The following is a 22,370-nucleotide window of genomic DNA, read 5'->3' on the forward strand; positions in this document are numbered from 1 at the left end:
GCGCGACAAATAAAACAATATGTGTGCGCGCCGAGCAAAAAAAAGGGGTCCTCGGAATTTCCCCCAAAGTTTCAAGATGGTTTGCCTCAGACGGGCATCTTCATCACATAACGGATGTCTTTATTGGCGTGGAGCGGCTTCATTTTAATCACACGGTTGTTTTGTCTTTTGGCATGCGCATTGCGGTAACGTCCTCGTGTATAATCTCAAGCCTCGCTGAATGAAACTTGGAGTTATTGAGTTAAAACGATCTCACAAAAGCACTAACATGTCAATAGGAGGAATCGTGCACATAACACAGTGCGCTATACACACACGGCGCGTCGTGCCAGCGGTCGAAAATCTGTAAAATTAGACGGAGTAATAAGCAGTATTTAATAATTACCGAAGTCCTATAGTCTCCGCAATCACTGAGCTGGTGTCACATTATGTCTTAATAATGACACTAATTCAAAATCATGTGAAGTTGCAGGGAATTTGCATGGGGATTCCGGCTCCCCCCTCCTCGTATCAGGGTTCCTGCAGGCTTTCAGCCTCTCCAACTCAAAAATGTCTGGATCGCGCTGCCATCTAGCGTACGTTGTACAATTACAACCTCATAATAATGCATGCACGAGTCATCAAATATGAATTTTAAAAAACGTTAAGGGTCATTTTAACTTCCCGAATATGCCCCATGCTTTTAGTATTGCATTTCCTTTTTGAACTTTCCCCTCCAAAAACACATTTTAATGGCATGTCTTCTGTTTTTTTTCCCTTCAGTGTGGAATTGTATATCGCTTTAATAACAATGTAATAAAACGGTCCGTCGTGTGCGGAAGAATCAGGTTGAATTTAGAGCGAGCGTAGAGGGTCAAACCTCTCCAACATTCTGCAAATGCACTGAACTCGAAATAATAAAAACACACAAAACTGCGGGGCAACACCAGTGAAGTCCTTTAACTTTGACTGTTTGGGGACGATCTTTACAAACAGGACGATATTTGCAGATGTAATGGAACGTAAATATGTAAGTGGCCCCCTTTGGAAACACATAAGGAGGGATGGGATGTGTGTGTGTGTGTGTGTGTGTGTGTGTGTGTGTGTGTGTGTGTGTGTGTGTGTGTGTGTTTTTTTTAAGTATTCAACAAGAGAGCTCTCTCTCCCGTCTCTGCCTCGGACACTCCACTGCAAACTCCCCGGCCATATCTGCGGCTCTTTGAGCGGTGGTGGCGGTGGTGGTGGCGGTGGTGATGGTGGTGGTGGTGGTGGTGGGGGAATGGTGAAACCAATAAGATTAAAACGGACAAAGATTTTTTCCTCTGTTAAGTGTATCATTAAGATTTAACTCCGCAGATTGGGGAGAAAAGGGGGGCTCCGCGGGAAGAAAGACGAGAGGAGAGCAGGGCTGGAGAGAGGGGGGACAGCGAATGGGAGCAGGGCTCTCATAGGCAGCAGCGGAACGGCGAGAGAAAAAGGGAGAAAGTGGACAGCGGCAGGACACTGGAAGGAGACGGAACAGTGGCTGCACGCGGCTGCCAGAACCGGGGAGCGGCTCGTCCACCCGGATGAAAGCCCTCCACCCCAACCCGGCCAGCGATCAGGCAAGTGCGGCGATTTATTTCTCCAACCGCTTTACACGCGCAGGGGGGGGCGAAATTCACCGCGTGGCGCCACATGACCGCTAACTTCTGGCCGGTGTCACACTCGCAACTTTTAACGGGCACTGAGCGATCGCATCACCTAACCCCCCCCACCCCCACCCCCCTCCTCCACCTCCGCCGCCACATGGGTGCCGATTATCGACACTTGCCTCCCCGTTTCCCCCCCGTTTGTACATCAGATTGCGGTAATGTTATTACGCGCCGGTTGGAAGTACCGCCGGACACGGGAGCCCGTGTTGTTGTTTTTTTCCCCCCTCCCCTCTCTCGTTCTTTCTAATCGCCCCCTCCTCGTCCGCGCGTCCCGCGCGTCTCACCTTCAAGGCTATTTGTTGTTCGGACACATAATGAAAAGATCGATAACAAGCTGTTTGTCTCGGCGATAGTGTCACCGGATTAAAAGGCTGATCAAGGAGTCCAGTCGCTGGCCATCTTTCCCCCCTCTCTCTCTCTAACGCTGTGCGCCAAGTGCCCCGTCTAGTCGCAGCCGCTGCCACCGCCGCCGCCGCCGCCGCTGCTGCTGCTGCTGCTACCGCTGCTGCTGCAACTAACCGAGTGGAAACGCCGCAGATCCGGCGAAAACGCGGTCGGCTGTGTGTTTTAGGGGGCAGGCTGCGGCGGTGAAGCGCGAGATGACAGAGTGCGATTTATCAAAGCGGCATTATTGATGCATTAAGGGCTGCGAAAGTGATATTAAATAAATGATGGAACTATGTAGGCCAGGTTAACCGCTTTCTGGGAAAACTGCGCGCCAGTTGCAAAAAAAAAAATAAATAAAAAAAAAATAAAAAAAAAAGGTCTTACATAATGACATTGCACTTAATCTGCCTGTAGACGCACAAAGATCTTTCTAATTATTTTTATTTTTTCAAAATGTGAAGAAGCTGATTCATTTTTTCTCCTGTCACTATTATCTTTCTGAATATTTCCACATGCAGTCGTCTAATCAATTTAAATTAAGCCTAGAGAAAAAAAAAACATGTTATTAGACATCTTTCAGATTGGAGCGCGCATTTTCAGGCACACACACACACACACACACACACACACACACACACACACACACACACACACACACACACACACACACACACACCGCAATCTCATGTGTTGCATGCAGAAATAATTATTAAATGTATTTAAATTTAGGTGGTAACCCCCGATCAAATCAAATAGGCACAATAATAATCGATTACCACTAGCGTGCCTCTGCTTTGATAGTTACGCCAAAAGACTTGAGGGCTTTAAATATTTATGAGGGGGAGAAAAAGCAACAGTAACGCCAAAAAAAATGTGTCGGTGAAGAACTTGAGCGCGGCTGCAGGAGTTTGTTGAGCTCATGAAACGCAGCTGAAACCAACAAGCAGGACAATCAATTGGGGAAACACCGGGGTCACGAGTGCACGGCGAGCCCCCCCCCGCCCCCACCCCACCCCAAATTAAACGACAGATGACGACTAGAGCGCGTTCTTGAGCGTTTAAAACGACGCGAGGGGACGCACAGGGGGCGAGCAAATGGTCGAATCTCTGCTCAGTATTGATTATATGTGACCGTCAGGACTAAAAACCATAACAGGTCGACAGAAAACACTCGCGCTTCTTTTTTCTTTTTTTTTCTTCCAGGGATTCTCTGCTTGTGTACAAAGTGTGTTGTGTTTGTGAGGGACGGGCTGCACGGTTCCCTGCAGCCGAGGTTGACCCCTGACACCAGAGCGTTTGCCTGCCTGCACCGCTGCAATCCATAAGTAATTCACGAAAAAAAGAAAAAAAGAAAGAAAAAAAAAAAAGCCAAGCGTTACAAGCATATTTTCATACTGATTTCCGTTTTTTTTGTTTTTTTTTTAGGCTGACAGGAAAACAAAAATACTCAGCAATAAGAACCAGCATGTCTGGCATAAACGAGAACGTTAGCACCTGTTAGCTTAACTGAACATTATTCGTTTAATTATTATATTATTTTAGACAAACAGGCATTGACGCATTAACTCCAGGGCGACTTACACTTCACACTTCACGTTTCAACAAAACATGCAGTATAATGTCACACTGACACTGCTAGATTCCATGCAGTGTTTCCACTCTAATATGTTCCTTTGCAAATGATCGACGGGATTATTTATTTATTTATTTATTTATTTATTTATTTATATGTTGCTGCCTACTTGCAAGCAGCACCACTGCGGTGATTTATTGATTTGGAGTTTGGAGTGTCTGTTTTGTTGGGAAACAAAATGAGGTTGGAAATGCTTAACTGTTCGAAACGTTAAAACCTTCGAAACGTTTGGTGCTGAAATGATTTTAATTCGGTTGTCACTGCTTTTCTTTCGCCATTAGAATAACAGGGTAAAACATTTGTCAGATACCAGAAGAACGTACACGTTTATAAAATATATATATCAAAAATAATTTCCGTTTGAAATGGAGATTTTATGTATGTGTGTATGCGTTGAAAAGGCAAGGAGGGGGCGAGGGTGTGTGTGTGTGTGTGTGTGTGTGTGTGTGTGTGTGTGTGTGTGTGTGTGGTTAGGGCGGGGGGTAGCTTCTTTTTTTCTCCAAATCTGATCCCCAAATTATTCTGGGGGCTCAGATTGGTGTGAAAGGGACGAGAAGGTCACTTGAAATCTCCTTTTATCCGCTGGCTTTTTCTTTTCCTATGGATCAGCAACTTTCAATAGACATCATCTAATCGCTCTTAATGGAAAAGCCATTCGTGAGAAATGGGGAAAATATCGTTGAGCCTACAGGCTAAATACATTTAGGGCCATAGCATTTAACACGCAACAAGATTTTTGTTTTTGTTTTGTTTCTGTTGTTTTTTCCCCAATATTGCACATTAGACTTATTAGTGGATGATGCAAAAGTGCTTAGTTTAAACCGGGAAGCTTCACACTTCAGTGTAAAACGTCCGTTTATAATGAAACCGCAAACTTATTCATCATCATTTATTTTCGTCAATACCTAAAGTTATATTTATTTCCCGCGAATCCGCCGAAGTTTGCTTTGAAATCCAGACTATCCTGTATGATTTCTTATTTCCTCATTATTTTTTAATACGGCCTCCGGTCTCCGGGGATTTGGCATGCGTCACTTTTTTAGACGTGATGAATGAGACTCTCTTTCCAGGGATTTTGCATCCCAGACTGTAATTGAGGACAATAACTGCACTGGCTATCCCAATTAGACCTGAGGTTGGAGTTAACTTAGAGGGGCTGTCACTTTAAGCTATGGGCAATGGCTTTATTGCTCCCTAACCATCATTTCTTTAGAGCCCATGTGCTAATTACCTTGGATGATCCCAGAGACTGAGATTATAAATCCATTAGCACCCAAACCCTCGTGGTTGCGCCGTGCAAACACTGTAATTTTGTTGTGCTCCACCTCCAAAAAAAAAAAAACAACTTTAAAGAAGCAGAAGCAAGATGAAGGGGAATGGCGTTTTAGCTGAGTGTGCATACTTCTGAGGAGATCCACAGTGAAAGTGAGCCAGAGCGTAAATCAATCAGCAGCTGAGGCAAAACACACAGAGTCAACTGAGCAGAACAGAAAATTAACTGGAAACGTCCCATCAGAGCAGTTCTGTCTTCCAGCGGCCGGTGCTTCGGCTTAAACACACCTGTTTATATTACACCGTCAAATTTAAGCGGATAATTGATATTAAGGACTTTTCAATAGTATATATATATATTTTTAATTGTGGGAATTATTTAATAGTAGTTTGAAAACTCCGCTTTCCCCGGGGGGGATACATTAAGAAACACATGAGCAACACAACCTTTAAGAGTTAGTTTTCAAAAGCAATGAAATAAAGAATAAAAAACAGCCGTCATACCTGTTTGACTGCGCAAACGGCGGGGGGGCTGCGCGGAGGCATCTCACCCTTTAAGTAATTTATTTCGGGGAAACCGAAGGGGCAAAGGTGGAATTCTTAAGAAATTCAACAAGGATAAGGGAGCTTTAGGAATTCTGCACGCAGATTACCGTTCATCCCATCCTCACATTATCCGACAACACACAGTAGAAATATAGCTCGGCGACAAAAGAGCGAGATTACCCTCCGACACAGAGGAGAGCAAAAACATTTTTTTTAAAAAGAGGTATTTCCTTTATTAAGGGGGGCCGACAGAGGGGGTCGGCAGAGGAAGGGAGGGGGGGGGGGGGTCCATGTGTGCTTTTAAAGTGAGAGGAAACACGACGTCTATCCATCTAGTTTGTGTAGAATGTTACTAATCAATGTCTTTGTGCTTAAGTTTGTCTTATAAATGCATATTTAAATACAGCTGAATAAGCTAAAGAATAAATGATTTATCTGCGAGAATGAGCTGATGGCTGCTTGCATATGGCTCCCTCTCAATGTTAACTTTAGTTTGTTAGAAAAACAGTGGCGCCACTGTGAGCAGTATACTTATTTTTTTTTATATTTTCATGTTAGAAATGTGGTGCTGTTGAAGTGTCTGAGAGCAGAGGAAACACAAAAGTCGTTTAGTGTGTATAGTGCAACTTCCCACAAATCAATCAAGCAAAATAAACATACAGACACAGCATTTGAACAAAAGAAAGTTTAAAAGACAAAAGTGACCCTTAAATTAATGGACATACAACCGTAGTCAGAAAGTCAGCCTCTTATAAATGAGGAAGAAGTAAAGAAATAATAATAACATAAATTGTAGTTTACAGCTGCAGAGATTAGTCGGCAAAGCAATTGATGAAAGATATATTTAATACACAATGTGTTTGTAATTTGAAGAACTAAGTCCTCTGTCACACATTATCAGCCCCTCTGCCACACACACACACACACACACACACAACGTGCCAGCGCATACGAGTCTAAGCCCCAGTGCATTTTGAGTACTTCCTTATGAGCAACGTGTGTCTGTTGCGCGTGCGTGTGTGGGCACATGTGTGTTACTTAAAAAAAAAGAAAAAAGAAAAAAAAGAAGGAGACAGTTGAAGTGAAGGTGGCCCATGTTTAGCGTCCAGACCTGGCAGATTGTGACCTTATCAATGTGAAACTGCTACGATAAATTATTCAGAGCACCTGTTTGATGTCTGTGGCCAAGGAATGACAAAAGGTGTTGGATTTGAGATGCATCTCAAAGCCCGAGTATCAGTTACGGAGATACCCGGCCCTGCTTTTGTTTAACGGACACAGAGCTGGACTCCGGTTTAAAGAAACACAAACACGTTCTTTTTCATCACTGTTACTATTAAATTACTCTTATTATTAGTGTCTAACAGTGTGTGGAAGCGTAGGGCAAAATTAATAATAAAAGGCATCCAGTATGTGCTTAACCTATCAAACCCAAACTGTGATTGTGCTGTTTTTCCACGTGCGAGGTGCCAGTGTGTCATCCAGCGTCTTACATTTGACACACAGGTGTCCAGATAATATGTCGGTCACCGAAGCAGGCCACCCGCATTGTCACCGCTAACTTTATCCCGGTACTAATTTGAAACTTGAAGCAGCAAGGTTATCTGCGCGCGTGTGTGTGTGTGTGTGTGTGTGTGTGTGTGTGTCAGCCGAGCTAACCTCACCCTCTTTGCATCTGATTTTGTGTGGTGTCTCCTCGCAGGCAGAGTGCGTCACGGCGGCCCCTGCAGGCGGCGGGGGGGGGGCGGAGGGGGTGGTTTTTGGAGACGCAGCGGGACACGTCGGCCGCGGCGGAGGGACCGAGGACTCCTGGACGAGACGTGATTCACGGCGGACGCTTGTTTGATTATAGGACAGGGGAGTGAGTGTGACACCTTCGCTTAGATCACTTGACACGACAGCGGCGCGCTGACAAGATTATTACTGAGCCTCAAATCATACATCCGATAAACACCAGCGCTGCGGCTGTGACGGTAAGTCGAGAGGGGGACGGACTTCAAGAGGATGCCCTCTCTTTTATTGCCCGGGCCCGCCTTGAGATTATTCATTACGCTGCATTAACGGAGAGTGTATTTATGGAGAGGCAGCGCTAAACGCTCCCCCCCCCCCGACTCGGATCCAAGTGTCCCAGAACTTCACTTCTTCTTCCTCTTCTTCCTCTTCTTCTTCTTCTTCTTCTTCTTCTCGGCTGATTTGTTTTGGAAAGAAAGACGCCACGGTATGCTTTTCGGAAAAGCGGCAGTCAATCTTCTCACGGCCCAAGGTCAACATAGCGCTAAGTATTAATAAAACAAATAAGAGTGGGAAGGATATTAATAATGATATACACAGATGTCTTCTGCCCCGGTGCTGAATGATGTTTTCTGGAGCGTTAGCAAAACGGAGAGACACTCTCACACGTGTTTGTGTTTTCGCTTGTGTGTGTGTGTGCGCGCCCGCGCACGCGCTTCCTTCAGATGTTCCCTTTGACCTTTGACCCCGCAGTCAGGTTGGGGAGGGGAGGGGTCAAGCCCTGACAAATGAGATGGCCCAGTTTTTTTGGCCCGGACTGCGAACATTCCACAACAATCTTCTGTCCTCCTCCCTCCCTCCCCCCGTCATTCCTCACCCCTTCCCTCCTTCCCTCCTTCCCTCCTTCCTCCCAGCGTTCTCTCCTCCTCCAGCAGGCCCCCCTCTCCCTCGCCCGGACCTAAAGTTCTCGCCGACGCAGAAACAAAATGCGTTCTGGTTGCGCCAGCGAGGGCGAGAGGTGCGGCGGGCTGGTTGGCGAGGAGGCGTCGTCGCTCTCAAGGCTGCGCCGGAAAAAAAAGAAAAAAGAAAAGACTCGGGTACGACGGCAGCCCTGCACGTCGAGAGCGACGCCGCGTGTGTTTGGAAAGCTTGTCAGTGATGTCAAGGATGAGAAATGTTGCAGCGTGAGTTTTGTTTTTCTTTCCTTCTTTCTTTCCTTTTTTTTTTTTACACACACACACACACACACACACACACACACACACACACACACACACACACACACACACACGCTGCTGGTTCCAGCATTTCCGGCAACACTTCTCTCTGCCTCCCTCCTCACACCAGCCGCTCTGCTGCAATATCCCCACATTTTTCCAGCCTATCGCTCCTTCTTCCCTCCCTCCCTCCACTCTCTGACCACTCTCACCCTTCCTCTCCGCGGCACCACCCTGCCCAATCTCAGCCTCTCTCTCTCTCTCTCTCTCTCTCTCTCTCTCCTCGCAGCACACCCCGTCCCACCCTCCCTCCGCTCCTTCCTCCACCCACTATTTTCTCAGATTTTCTAACATGCCGTTCCACAGAATGCTACCACCTGTGTCTTTACGGGGGAGGGGGAAAAAAAGGGAGGGAGGGCCGCTGGTGTTCCTCTCCGGAAAGCTGGTTAAGATAAGTGGCACCTCCTATTACAATGACACTGCAAATTACCTTTCTGCAATATCTCTCTATTTTTTTTCTTTTTTTTTCTTTTTTCCACGTAATGACCCTGCACCTCTCCGACCCGACCTCCCTCCCACAACACCCCCCCCCTCTGCCCCTCCATCAAGTCTGCAGATATAAATCACTGCTGTAAAAACACACACACACACACAGTCACTGTCGATGAACATCAGCCGGTGCCACTGAAGGACCCAGAGAGCAGCAGAGTGTACCAGCAGGCTGGTACAGTAACACCCAGCCACATTGCACTCCACCCCCCCACCCCCCACTTTTTTTTTTTTTTTTTTTTTTTTAAAGCTGGCTTCATAATGATGTAATGTGAATAAAAGGCAATGCAACACTGCAAAGATGTTAATAAAAATGAAAAATAAAAAAAAGTCAATAAAAATGCGCCTGTGTGTTCCTTTTTCTTCCAAGTCTCCCCCTCTGTCTTCACTCCCAGCTGAATTGAGATGCCATTTGATGTTGGCTGTGATGTGAGTCATCCGAGGGTACAGCCGCTTCACATGGATCTTGGCCCTGACAGGACTGTTGCTGATCACATGGCTCCATCGGGCGGGTGTTTTTTTTTTTTTTTTTTTTCAGACAGCACACTCAGCATCAGCGACGCAAATCTGTTTTGTTGCCTTCACTGAGCCAACATCTACATCTCGGACACGATGCAAACATATGAGGTGCTGCAGGTATCATCATGTACGACGCGACACTGAACGCTAAGACAAAAGAATAAACACGTGGTTGAGGGTGCGGATGATCTGCACCTGCTGTGTAAATATTCCCCGGGACCCCTGCATCGTTTTCTGACCCCTAGATATCTCCGTCGACCTTACGACCTCCTGTTTTTTTCCCCCCCTTACCAATTTATTTGCCCCTAAGCTGCATGTACGAACAGTTTGCTCGCTTTGTGCTTCGGTGCAAATTAATATCAAAGCTCTTGCCGTCGCTGTCAACCTGCTGGGGGGAAGGGGTTGGGAGGGGAAGGGAGGGGAGGGAGGGCAGGGGACAGGCGACACGCTAAGTGCCGCTGTGCGGGTCCTCCGGGGCGGCCGAGGCTGATGTGAAGGAGGACGAGGCTCGGAGCCGCTCCACTCGCCGCCGCCACCCACGGCTGCCTCGCTGTTACCGGTAGCGAGGATGTCGCCCCTTGTCCCCCAGAGCCTCTCTCCTGCCCCCCCCCCATCCCACCCCCAACCCCCACCCCCCCGCACCAGCAGGCACCCACCAACCCCCCCGGCAGCCTCCCTCACCCCACCCCACCCCATTCCCTTCCACCCCCCCTCCCCCTCCGCCTCGCTCCCCCGATGTGTAAAAGCAACCCCCCTGAATGATGGATTACTGTGTCACCGCAGCCTGCGAAGGATTAATTTGTTTCATTGATTTCTCTTTAGGCAGAATGCCAGCGTCTGCCGCTTCCCACCTTTTTCCCCGAGACTTGCAGCTGTAATCGACGGTAATGGCCTAAGACAAATCAACCTGTTTCTTGTAAAAATAGCACCAAATAGCAGCACAGCCTCTCGCCGGGGCCGGGCCGGGCCGGGCCGGAGTGGGCCGGCACTCCGCTCTGCTGCCCGCTGCTCGATACATCCTCACCCCCCCGGACTACCCCTCCCACCACCTCGCTTCCATCCCCCCTCCCACACCTGCCCGATAAGAGCGTCCTCTCCTCGCAGTCTAACAAAGCCATAAGTCTGTTGTACTTACAGCTCCCTCTCAGGCCTCACAATGGATGGGTAATGACGGCGCTGTCTGGGGGGCGGCTGCGGGAGTCCTGCCGCCCCCCCCCCACCCGCCGGTAATGGAAGCAGTTACGGCCGTTTCCCCCCGCACACCTGCAGGAACGGCTGACCGTTAACGTCGTGATCTACGGCGAGGCCTGACGACACGGCGGCGCCGGCGGGGGGGGGGGGGGGGGGGGGGGGGTCGAGCGGTATTGTCGAGGTGTGAGAGGGTGGGAGGCGGCGACGCCGGTGGATTTAGTGCACGTCCAAGTTGACGGGCGTCAGGAAAAAGCGTCCCACCCGTCAGGCGGCACATCCGGGTTGTTCCGTAAACAAATGCGCGTACATGAATCAGCGGCGGGCTGACGATGCCGGCGTTCCCTGACGCCGGCTGATTTAACGCAGGCGTAAGACGCGGCCGCCGCCGCCACATCTTTACTGGGCCTGTCACCGGCTTGAGCGATGGGAAACCCAAACTGCCTGTAACATTAGGCACACCACTACGGGGCTGACTGTCCTCGAACGCTTTTCCAATCCCGCCGAGATTTACGAGCAGAACCAGATCCATTAATCCATTGTTGATTTGCTGTGGCTGCCCGGCGGGGTTTTCAGGATCAGATATCACCGCACGGAGCTGAGACCCACGCCGCCGCGCAGCGGGGGGAGACTGCAACACCGTGACCGCTGCTAAAAAACGCCGCGCGGAGCATTCTGTCAGGTAACCCGAGCCGCAGTTTATCAATTTTCAAAACTCGCGGTGCATTCGGAATTCTTGCTTGTCGTGTACCGTCTGTCTCGTTGCCCCCCCACGACCTGCAGAACAGGAGGAGTTTTTTTTTTTTTTCTCGGCATAAACGGCAGCGCGGATCAGAGCGACAATCCATAGAGGGCATCGGTGCGAGTGAGTTAGAGCTTGTGATAATGACCCAGACTGCAGGGAAATCTCATCAGCTCCCCGCAATCAATTTAACAGTGTTTACAAAACCACAGGCTGGGTCTGTGCTCGGGGGACAGCCCACGGGTCACCTGGTGTTCCACTAGAACCCCCCCACCACCAACACCACCTCCACAACGCTAAGCTGGCCTCTCCTGGGTAAACCCGCACAAAGCCCACTCATGTCTGACACCGCCAGGTCCTTCAAATGCGGCTCTCAGACAGAGGATTAGGTAATCTGGCCACGATGCTGTCTTTTTCTCTATTTCTATCACCTTTTCTTTCTCATTGTTGCCCTTTCTCGAGCCCTGCATTCTCTTACCGCTCACCCCCCGACAACCTCCCACCACCATCACCCTCACCGCCCCCCGGCCGCGCTGTCTGGCCTGTTGAAGTGCTTGTTCTACTGCGGCTACACAGCTATCCTCAGGAGTCCTTACATTCTTAAGTGCCTCCAGAAAAAGGTTAGTTGGCAGGTAATTGTACAGCTGTGGCCGGGCTTATCTTAATTGTGGGCGCTTCAGTGGAAGGTACACTGACTTTGACAGACTTACACTTGTTAATGTCGAATAAGAAGACAGGTAGGGCAAACTAATAAACGAAAATGAATGCAATTTTGAGTTATAATAAACATTATTTGTACAGCGCCTTTCATGCAAACAGCAGCTCAAAGTGCTTGATGAGAATAAAATACATTACATACAATGTAAAAAGAAGACTGAAACTAAAAACTAAAATCCACCCATATCAATAAAATAGCATGGGTTCCAATGAAAGATTAAAGTTAATATCAAGAAAAAGGAATTATTTTAATACATGGAAATGAAACTGAAAAGCAAGAGTAAAAAAAGCTGTGTTTTGAAACTGCTAATGCTGGTGGCTGGACCTTGTTCCATAGCATTGGACCATAATAACAGCAAGATGCCTTTTCATTTGTTTTATTTGTGCTTTGCTCTTTGGCACTGACAGACTTATTATTTGATTTCCTTTCATTTGATTTAAACATGCTTTTTATGGATACGATACAAGTACTCTTCAGCATGCTCCAATAACATTTTGCCTCCAAGTTTCTGCAACTGGATAGTTTAATGCCATTAGCGATTTTGCATGGAGAGCAAAAAGCCAATGATGACCTTACAGCGTTAAAAGTCCAAAAGACTTCAGGTCTGCAGCCTCTCTAAATCTTTAGTTTATTAGCATGTGATCTTACACATACATATTATATACACACACACACACACACACACACACACACACACACACACACACACACACACAGACGTCAATAGCAAGCTTTAGGCAGGTTAGTGTTTGCATTGCCCCAGTCAAAGGTCGCGACTGACCAATAAAATATTTCCAGAGCGCCATCAATAAATCCAACATGCAGACTAATACAGTATGGGATTGTGGGTAGTGGTGGGGTGGGGGACGCCCGCTGAAAGTCGCTTTGAGCAGAATGGATGAACAAGAGGCCAAAAGGTTAGTGGACAGACTTGGGCCCCCCCCCCCCCCCCTTGGCCCTGCAACCTCTCATATGTGCATTTGATAGCGACAGGGGCAATTATAAAAGTATACTTCAGTCAGGTCAAATGGGAGAGGGCAAAGTGCAGCACCTTTAAAGCACTGGCCGGAGTCAAAGGTTAGCGCAGACACAGGGACATCATAGCGTGCCGCCGGGCAAGGCGTAATGGAGGCAACGCTATAAAGACACAGACTAATGAACAGGATATGATGGATCACGTCTTCTCCTCCTTCGCTGGCACACGTAGACAATATTAAGAGCCGGCTTGGTTGGTGTGTTTCTGGCACTGCATGATGCCTACAGGACCATCAGGCTTTGTTGCTACTAAGTACGAATAGACCAAGGTTAGGGGAGGTTGTGCCACGCGCTTAGCATCAGTGGCCAGCGCAAAACTCAAAGGTCAGAGTGGAATCGCCCGAGTCTGGGCAGCGCGAGGTCTGCTCGTTCACATTTATGCATCCCATTGGCAGTGATTTATGGAGAGAGATAAGCGTACGGGATGGGAAGAAAACACTCTGTTTCTCCGATCGCGTCAGACTCGGTAAATACGGCGCTCACTCATATCAATCACCGTGTCACAGTGAATCGCCACTGTATGCTTCCTGCTCAGATTAAAAACCGCCTTTGTCTCGCTCTGCCTTCTCCCGTCAGCTCTGGGGAGCACACAGGCGGTATTGTTGCTATTTCACAAGCTCTGTATTAGCATTTCAAACAGCCACTGGTACAAAAGTATTGAGTGAGTTCATAGCCACTGGTATGCTTTGGTTACGTCACATCTTCCAGGGATATATTCCATAGCGTATATGTATGGCACCCTATAGATGTGCGATCCTCAACTGATCACAAAAATTGCAAGGAGGAAATTCTGGAAAGCCAGTTGAAAGATGTGTTTTTTTGTTTTTCCTAGAAATACATTTCTTCTTCTTCTTTTTTAAATTTTTTTTATTTTATTTTTTTTTACTTTTGTTTCTTTTATATTCTGTCTACACTGGGCACTTTTATTCTCTTATATTAGGTTTCAATTTGTAAACATGAATAGGAGAAATGATATTGGACTCTTGCTTATTTTTGAAAGCCAGTATTTTCCAGCTAATTTTACAACTAAAAACATTAGGTCTCCTTGTGGCAAGACAGCCGTTCATTATATCAAGAGGCAGGAGCAAGGTCACATATCAAGTTCTTCTAATGCATCAACTCATGTTAAAAACCAATAAACTATGCTTTAAGTGGTTTTGAGTTTTTGAAACATTGTTTTATCATCTAACGTTAACATAACGCTTTAAAACCAGCACTGATCTTGTTGTTATATCATCATGCATCACGAGCGTACCCTGTTATTTTGATCAAAATAGAACGAAAGTTGTGGTCAAACTAGTTTTCATTGAACATTTCAATGTCCCCCCCCCTGAAAAAACTTCCCAGCGATTCTGGGGCAGCAATTAAATTCATATCCCTGGATTGCAGAATTTTGTAAGGCCTCCGGAATCCGACCATGTCTCCTTGGCTCCTTAAATGTGGAAACCAGCCTGTGACTGGTGCACCACAGCCTTCGCTAACTACCCCCAAGTGGCTCAAAATCCAGCCAGAGAAATGTCCAAAAAGAAAACATGCTTTTGAACAGCCGGCCAAGGCGGAAGCACAGTCTGGTTAGTTGCTTTTTAATCCAAACCATAAAAAGCAAATTATCTTGCCTCAAAAGTCATAAATTTGTAATTGTCATTTATTTTACCTACGTGTTTTTCCATTTTAAGGGCGATAATGCCTGAGACTGTCAGCGCCAGTATATTACAGCTGACACTCTCAGTGTAGCCCGAGTCTGAATTTAAACTCAATATATATGAATATGACTAAAGCGTCTTTTATGGCAGAAAAGCTACGGCAGCTAATGTAGGCCGGGGAAAGTTTTACCTCTGAAGATCATGTCCTTCCTATAAAAGTAACTGCAGAGGTCAGCTTTGAGGATTCAATTTTTTTTTTTTTTTTTGGTGCCATATTACCTGCGATGACATTTCCCCACACACCAGCCATTACCCCATCTAGCTTTCCCTCTCTGGCAGTGGCCGTTTAATATACGGGACAAGTTCTGTGCGGTCTGTCACATTCATCTCTATTTCCCATTCACCACCAGGCATTTGAACCGCATCAGAATCTATTACCACCACGCACATCCAGACTCTGCTGACAATACAAATCATGAAAAGACGGAGCGGCGACTTTATAAACACCCTCGCTTACACATTACATCACACGTGGGGGGGCTGTTTAGCCGTATGTGATCGTCCATTTATAACAATATGGATATGGTGTGCGTCTCCATCCGTCTTTAACCTCTCTCCGTGATGATCCCGCTCCAACAACAGTTATAAATACTCAAACCCTGTCCCTGCGCACGCGGGCACTCGTGGTGTTTATCTGCAGGTGCATCCATCAGTCAGCAGCGGGGGTTCCAAATCAGCCGCTTGTGAGGGGAGATTTATGCTGTAATGCATCAAATCAACAGACCTTTACAGTAAAATATGATTTTATCAATACGTCTGATCAATAGTGCATGCAAGACGCTGTGTAATTATTACAGAGGTCCGTATCAATAAAAGTGTCACGCGTGACCTCTTGCCAAAGGCTATGGAGCTGGGAGTTGCCAGACAGTCGGAGAAAGGTTTGTGCTGTGGCCCTGAGATGTTTGATTACCTGAACATAAGGTCACGTCTTTGATGCGCCATAACTTATCAGGACAGCTCGGCGGAGATGAGAATCAGGCAATTTCAGCGGCTTAGGCTACGACCACTGGCGCACGGCAACACGGCGGTGCACGGCTACGCTTGCAGTATATGCTTTTATCTGATTAATAAAAGCAAGGGTCAAAAACATATATATATATATATATATATTTTTTTTTTTACTGTAACATGACATGCATCAATGTGGCTTGTTTTGGTGTGATTGGTAGAACCCTGTTTGGAGAGCGTTGAAATTTTTCTTTTGCATCACCGTTTTGTCTTCATTTCTTTTGTTCCAGTTATTTCCATATTTATTTGCACATATGCGCAGTTGGTTAGTTTCAGCCTGTGTTAAACTTTACAGCAGCATAAGGCCCCAAGTTTCCACACGATTATTCCTGTAAAGTGAATCAATTCAGTAGCATGCTACACAGAATGCTAAAGCACCGATGGCTCGGTAGTTATATGGAAATGTATTTATTTCCATAACTGTATTGAAGTGTATTTCCTCGCACCTCAGCCGACATTAGAGATTATAAATGGTGGAGTGGTGGAGTGTTTTCACCGGATCATTCGTCCTGGAGAAATGCCATCCGAGAGCGAGAGGTAAGGCTGTCAGAAAAAAAAAAAAGAGCTTTGTGTCGCTCTGTAGGGGAGCATTCTGCATCAACACACACATGCAGACACACACACAGACACATAGACACACACGCACCAGAGAGAACGAGCGTGAGGCAGGGACCAATGAGGCAGTTTATATCGGGATTTTGTTTCACAGCCACGGCCTCCTGGGAGAGAGGGGTCTGCCAATAACACTTAAGAGACAGAACAGGAAAAGTAAGTGCTTTTATTACAGCTCATCACTCATGTAATTTCTGGCAGCATTTGTGATTACAGATCAAGTGATTGACTAACTACACGTTCGGCAGCTGAGTTATGAACTGAGTGCCTACCATTCCAGCCACGGCAGATTCTCCGCGTCAGCTGTAACTCATCCCCTCCCGGGATGCTAAATCAAAGAGCGCGCTGCGGCCCGGAAGAGTTAAATAATAACTCGGGCTTTATTGTAAATCTGTCAAAAATTAAACCTGCGCGGACGTCGGCCGTCTCGGCTCTGATGTTCTACTGCACGGGGTGGAGAGGGTGGACGGAGGGGATCAATAGAGGCCCTGATGGAGGTATTGATGGATGACAGGTGAAGTGGGTGTGTGCGCGCGTGGGCCAGTCTGCGCTGGTGTGTGCGTGGAAGGGGTTGGAATTGAATCACCCTGGGGTTAGGCAGAGAGCGCAGCTCAGGGTGTTTAATCGACAGGTCTCACCTTGAATCGATTGGCAGGAGTCTCGCGGGCCAGAGACGTGATAAACACAACCAGCACTCACTCACACACACCAAAACAAACCACGGGGAGTGTTACAGATGATGGTGGGGAGGGCGGGCGGGCCGGTGGATGTCTCAATGCCACGAGTCCGGCATGCCCTTATTTTGAAAGTCATTCCCAACCTACGTTTTAAATCACTTCTCGCTGTTCACTCACTCCTGGATTGGAATTTCTCACTTGGTGAAGAGAATTCTGGTTCTTCAGTGAGTCAGATCAGTCGGCCCACTTCACAAAGAAGAGGCGGCTCTTTTGGCTCCCAAACGTCTGTTCATTTCACAACTGACATACCTTGCAGGATTCAGCCACATTTAGCATTCTTTTGACCTGTGATTTATGTGTATGATTCACTTAAGGCCTTCAAAACATCCTTCGTACTGTCTAGAGGTGGACGCCTACCCAGAGTTTTTCCATTTCTTTAAATAATTGAAGAGGTGAGAAAGAGAAGTGACCATCGTCTCCCTAAAACATGAACAACACAAGGAAACTAAAAAAATTAGTTCATAGAAAATGTTTCCTTAAAGTCCAGCAAAATTACAACTAAAATGTTCAGCAGTCAAATTTCCTACAAATATATATCATTTAACAAACAATTCTGCAAACACAGGACAAGGGTTTATTTTAAAAGGAAAAATCATGAACCAACAACCCGATATGTAAGAAAGTTCTTTAGAAATCAGTGTGTGGTGAGTGTGTGTATTCAGGTTAGAGGAAGTGTGTGTGTGTGTGTGTGTGTGTGTGTGTGTGTGTGTGTGTGTGTGAGTGTGTGTAGTAGAGTTGTGTGAGAAAGAAAGAGCAAGTGACTTCAGCAGCCAGATGGTGGGGGAAAGAGGAGGGGGAGGGACTTAGCTGTGAATTGTTGCTTCCAAACAGGTGACTGTTTCCACAGAGCTCATTTCTCCCCTACTCCTTGAACCGCTCATTGGCTGTGCCACTTCCAGGTCACTACGGTTATCTAGCTGTTGGTTTTTATATCCCAATTCAGGTTTCTTATCCTTCTGTTCCTTGCCTCACTTCTCACTTTCTTTCGTTCCTGCTTCTACTTCTTCATTCTTTTTCTGAAGTTCCCTCCGTCATTCAGCTCAGTTGTCTCTGTTTTCTAAACTCCCCTCCCGCTCCTTGCGTGATGTCACTTCCTATTTACCGCTCTTCCTGTGTCCTGCCTTGCTACAACTGTATTCAAAATACAATATTGGAAGATAATAAAGACTTTCTGATATCAATAAATTGCTGTAGCCACTTGTTTTCATTGCATTAACAGATTGCTGCAATTCTCTGAAACCACGCAGCGAACGCACAGACTCGCTTGTCGAACCACTCTGCTAAACAACACAGATAGAAATGTAATTATTTCAATTCAATTAAATTAAAAATGAACTATTGAGCAGAGCTAGGTGTTCCTCTCAGCATATGCAGCCTTATTGCTGTAAATGAATGCAGTATTTCAGTGTTTCACTGTGGCATTGCAGGCACAGGAAGCACTGAAGATTTCAATAATAACCCTGAAATCATTGAATATTCCTGAAACAAGTGAATAGTCATTTCAACAGAAAACATGTAATTATCAAATCATTCATTTGTATTTATTTCCACTTTTCATCTATTAGTAACACATTTAATTTTTTATTTAATGATGTGTTCATTACATTTAGGGACTTTTAGCTCTGCTTGCAGTAAAAACACTTCACGATGTTCTCACCTAAACTTGGACAGAACAAACAGCTTCAGGTGATAATAGCCTGATTGTGGTCAAAAGGTTGGTGGTTTAAATCTCCTTTCATAACTTTATGTTTCATTGTCTTTTGCAGTTTGTGGTTTCAAGTCTTATGAGACAGCTGACAGTCAAAATATAACGATAAATGCACCAGGAGAAGAGGCCCAAGTGCAAAACCCTTAGCGGCGTGATGGGATTGCTCATGACAAAAACTGCCAGCTCTGCTTTCTCTGCTTTGAAGCCTGCCTGTGACCGCACGTATGGGGTGAGAGGGTGGGGCTGAGTTTTTACTGCAAGCTGTGCCAAACTAAAAGTACACCACATGGAAAGTCGAGCTGCGAGAGGAATTCTAATCATCACAAGACTGTTAGATGATTGCTGATTACAAGTTATGAATACAACTTTAATTTTCTCATAAAATTTGTTAATAATACATAAAAACTATGAAAATCAATAGTCAACACAGCTGATAGTGGACACTAAGACACTGAGAAATGTATTTTGCAATACTCTCACTGTGATAAAACTTCATCATATATAATCTTGCCATGGCAGCACACTAATGTATGAGTCATGTTGTGGTGGCGGTGGTGAGGTTGCTATGTTAGTGGAACACTTGGCAAATGTCAGTGACAGCTAAAATAAAGATCACTGAGGACGATCTGGAGGCTGTTATTGGAACGCAGCAAAAAAAGCCCTTTTCTCCAGTCACCTATTAAAAAAGTGGTAGACTACTACCACCTCAGGCTTAATACAGTATGTGACCACAACCATGTTTTTTTTGTGATTAAAATAAACACCTTTTCTGTTTTCCAAGAGACGTCTGGTGAAGAAACCACTTGCCTTTGCGTGAGGGAGGAGGTGGACAATCATGTGTTTCTTGGTGGGTCGATACGTGCTTGATATACTGATCAGTATTACATGACAAGTGTATTGTACAACTTTTCATTGTTGACACGAGGCTTCAGTCAGGTGTCTGCAGATTTCTCCTGAAGGCAAAAAACAGGGTGTGTATAAGAATTTTTTGTTCAGAATGCATAAAACACTATTATTGATTTTCTTTGACTGGAAGTGGATGAAACAAACAAAGTAAGAACTTCAAAGGCACCTGCATTTTAACCTAAGGTCACAGGTCCTAACGTTAACCTAATGTAAACTGAAATACTCATTTGTTGATCACGTTGCACTGACTGACCATACCAGTGTTTGCAAAGAATTCTGCTGTCAGCTATACAACATTATGGGGTCCATCCTAATTTTTTAATTGTGCCCTATGTTATATCCCCTCTCATTAAAACAAACCTTCTGCGACTCAGCTGAAACTTTGCTGTGAGTCTGCCGTCCTGTCAGCAGGTTGGGCAACATGCGCATGCTGCTCCTCCGCTGCTCCTCTCTTTCTGCCCTGGGTAATATGTGCAAGGTAGTGAAGACTACATCGCCGCCTCTCGGCCCTGCTGTCCCGTAACTGTCCCTCACATCCCCCTGGTGGGCTTTGATTGATGAGTGGCTATTTCCTCTCCTGTCCATCCCCTTTGGAGATCCGGCTTTGGCCATTGTGGGATCATGTGACGCTTCATTTCCCTCATCCTTGCTCGGTCTTCCTCCATTTGTCTCCTCCTCTGCTGGACTTTCACGCTCCCCATCTTCCTCCTGCTCTTGAGAGCCCTCTGGCCTGTGCTGAGCAGGAAGATCATGGTAACCATGGTTGACATTCTGTGAGGAGGATATGCAATCGCCGTGTTAGATGCGTGAAGATGGGTTTTGTTGATGGAAATAAAATAACCCCTTACACAGAACCAGTGGACTAAATGTTCAAACAACCTGTCTTAGGATGCCTGTGGCAAGACTGCAGGAAACCCAATCCTAGAAAGTGGGATGCAATAAGTGTGTTGTTGTTTATATATTGTATTTGACTGCATGATTGTGTGTGTGTGTGTGGTGTGTGTGGTGTGTGTGTTTGGAAGTGATAAAATTGTTTAGTTTGTCTTCATCAGAGAACAACATAATTCAGACTGGCTTGATTAAAGGCCTTAAATCTAATACCAGCTCTCTGTATTGTCATAGTGTGTGTGTGTGTCTGTGTTTCGCCCCTTTGTTTGATGTTAGCAACTCACCAGATCTGCTGCGCAGTGTTTTGTGCGCAGCACACACACAATTTGAAACACTATATGAGGCTCTGATGCTGCAATGAACTGGTTCCACCCATATAATGACTTAGTTCTCATCCTCACACAGTCTGGACTCTCAGCACAGAGTCAAACTGTAAACCTGACCTTAAACTGTTCCTGTGATCAACAGCTACATCATCCTTTCATACCAGTGACCCAGCTTTACACATGCCTTGACACTTCCTCCATCAAGTTTGATAGATGATTTTTCTTTTATGGCAAAGCAAAAGCAAGCTGGCTGTTCCTTTCAGTTGCTGCCACAGCCTGTTTAGTTGGGCACAGGTTTTTACATTGGATGTCTTGTCTGGCACAACCAATCATATTTATCTGGGCTTAGATACTGGCACATTGAGGACAAGCAAGGAGAGCCCTGTTGAGGCTGTGTTTTTAGTGTGACCTGAATGGGAAAGGAACCCAGCGGGCACTCCAGCATTACTCCAATGTCACAACAGGCCACTATAGGCCATTGTCACGTCTGTAAAAAATTAACCCAGAGCACTGTGGGCTGTCATTTAGCAATTTCATTTCATTTAGCAATTTCTAATCCAACCTTCCTTTGCACGAGTGACCAAAGTTGGCAAGTTCTTGTAAATTCCTTGCGGAAGGCATCTCCTGATCTTAGATTTTGATAACGATGTGCCTATACTTCCGTGTTTGTATGTATACTTCCGGTTTCTTGACTTTCTTGAATTATGTGAACATCCACATAAGATGTCTTCTATTTCATTTTACACACTTTATTTAATCTAAGCTGGCCTTCTTTTTAAGAATGAACTGCAAAATATGTGGAATGGCGAGCTCCCATATCACTCCTCAACAATCATTTACTACCTCTTCAACATTTTCAGATTTTTTTGCTCCTAATTCTATGTGGAACAGGAGAAATAGCTAAAACTAGCGATAAAACCAACTGTCAGCCACTTGTTTGTTTACTTCTTATCCGAGCCAATTTGATTGTGTGGCAAGGACTGTGTGCACAAAATGTTTGTCACAGTTGGTTTCCGGCACATTCGTACTAATGATTGAATTAAAGCCGTGAGTCAGGACCTCACTTACTTCCTGTTTGGCTTGGCTTATAATTGCTGCGGTGGCATATAAAGCAAAAGAGATGATGTTGTGTTGTCCAGATTTATGTCCTGTCCTGAGTGTGAGTTGAACTCCACTGTGCGAGTCCTCGTCAAAAAGGCTCAAACAGCACAGCACAGCACAGCACAGCACAGCACAGCACAGCACAGCACAGCGCGGGTTTTAAGCATAATT

The 22,370-nt window shown here is 45.9% G+C and overlaps 1 protein-coding gene and 1 long non-coding RNA gene across 4 annotated transcripts in view; one reads left to right on the forward strand and one right to left on the reverse strand.

Moving 5' to 3' along the window:
- The first annotated feature begins 1,229 nt into the window (after positions 1 to 1,229).
- On the forward strand, positions 1,230 to 8,777 carry LOC142899912 (uncharacterized). Its single transcript, XR_012928828.1, has 2 exons — positions 1,230 to 1,587; positions 7,218 to 8,777. It is a non-coding gene; the product is annotated as an uncharacterized LOC142899912 (long non-coding RNA).
- A 10,019-nt stretch (positions 8,778 to 18,796) lies between these two features.
- Positions 18,797 to 22,370, reverse strand: part of LOC142899910 (uncharacterized) — a 292,439-nt gene continuing 288,865 nt past the window's right edge. For 2 of the 3 annotated variants that reach the window (XM_076043837.1, XM_076043836.1), the window contains exons 13-14: positions 20,245 to 20,655; positions 18,797 to 19,931 (exon numbers count right to left, since the gene is read on the reverse strand). In XM_076043837.1, coding sequence (XP_075899952.1) covers positions 19,911 to 19,931; positions 20,245 to 20,655 — 432 coding nt within the window. In that variant the 3' untranslated portion in view covers positions 18,797 to 19,910. The remainder of the gene's footprint in view (positions 19,932 to 20,244; positions 20,656 to 22,370) is intronic. The other variant, XM_076043838.1, reaches the window with a different exon arrangement.

The sequence above is a fragment of the Nelusetta ayraudi genome, unplaced genomic scaffold (assembly GCF_046127955.1).
Source record: "Nelusetta ayraudi isolate G7.1 ecotype Tasmania unplaced genomic scaffold, CSIRO-AGI_Nayr_v1 ptg000078l, whole genome shotgun sequence".
Lineage (NCBI taxonomy): Eukaryota > Metazoa > Chordata > Actinopteri > Tetraodontiformes > Monacanthidae > Nelusetta > Nelusetta ayraudi.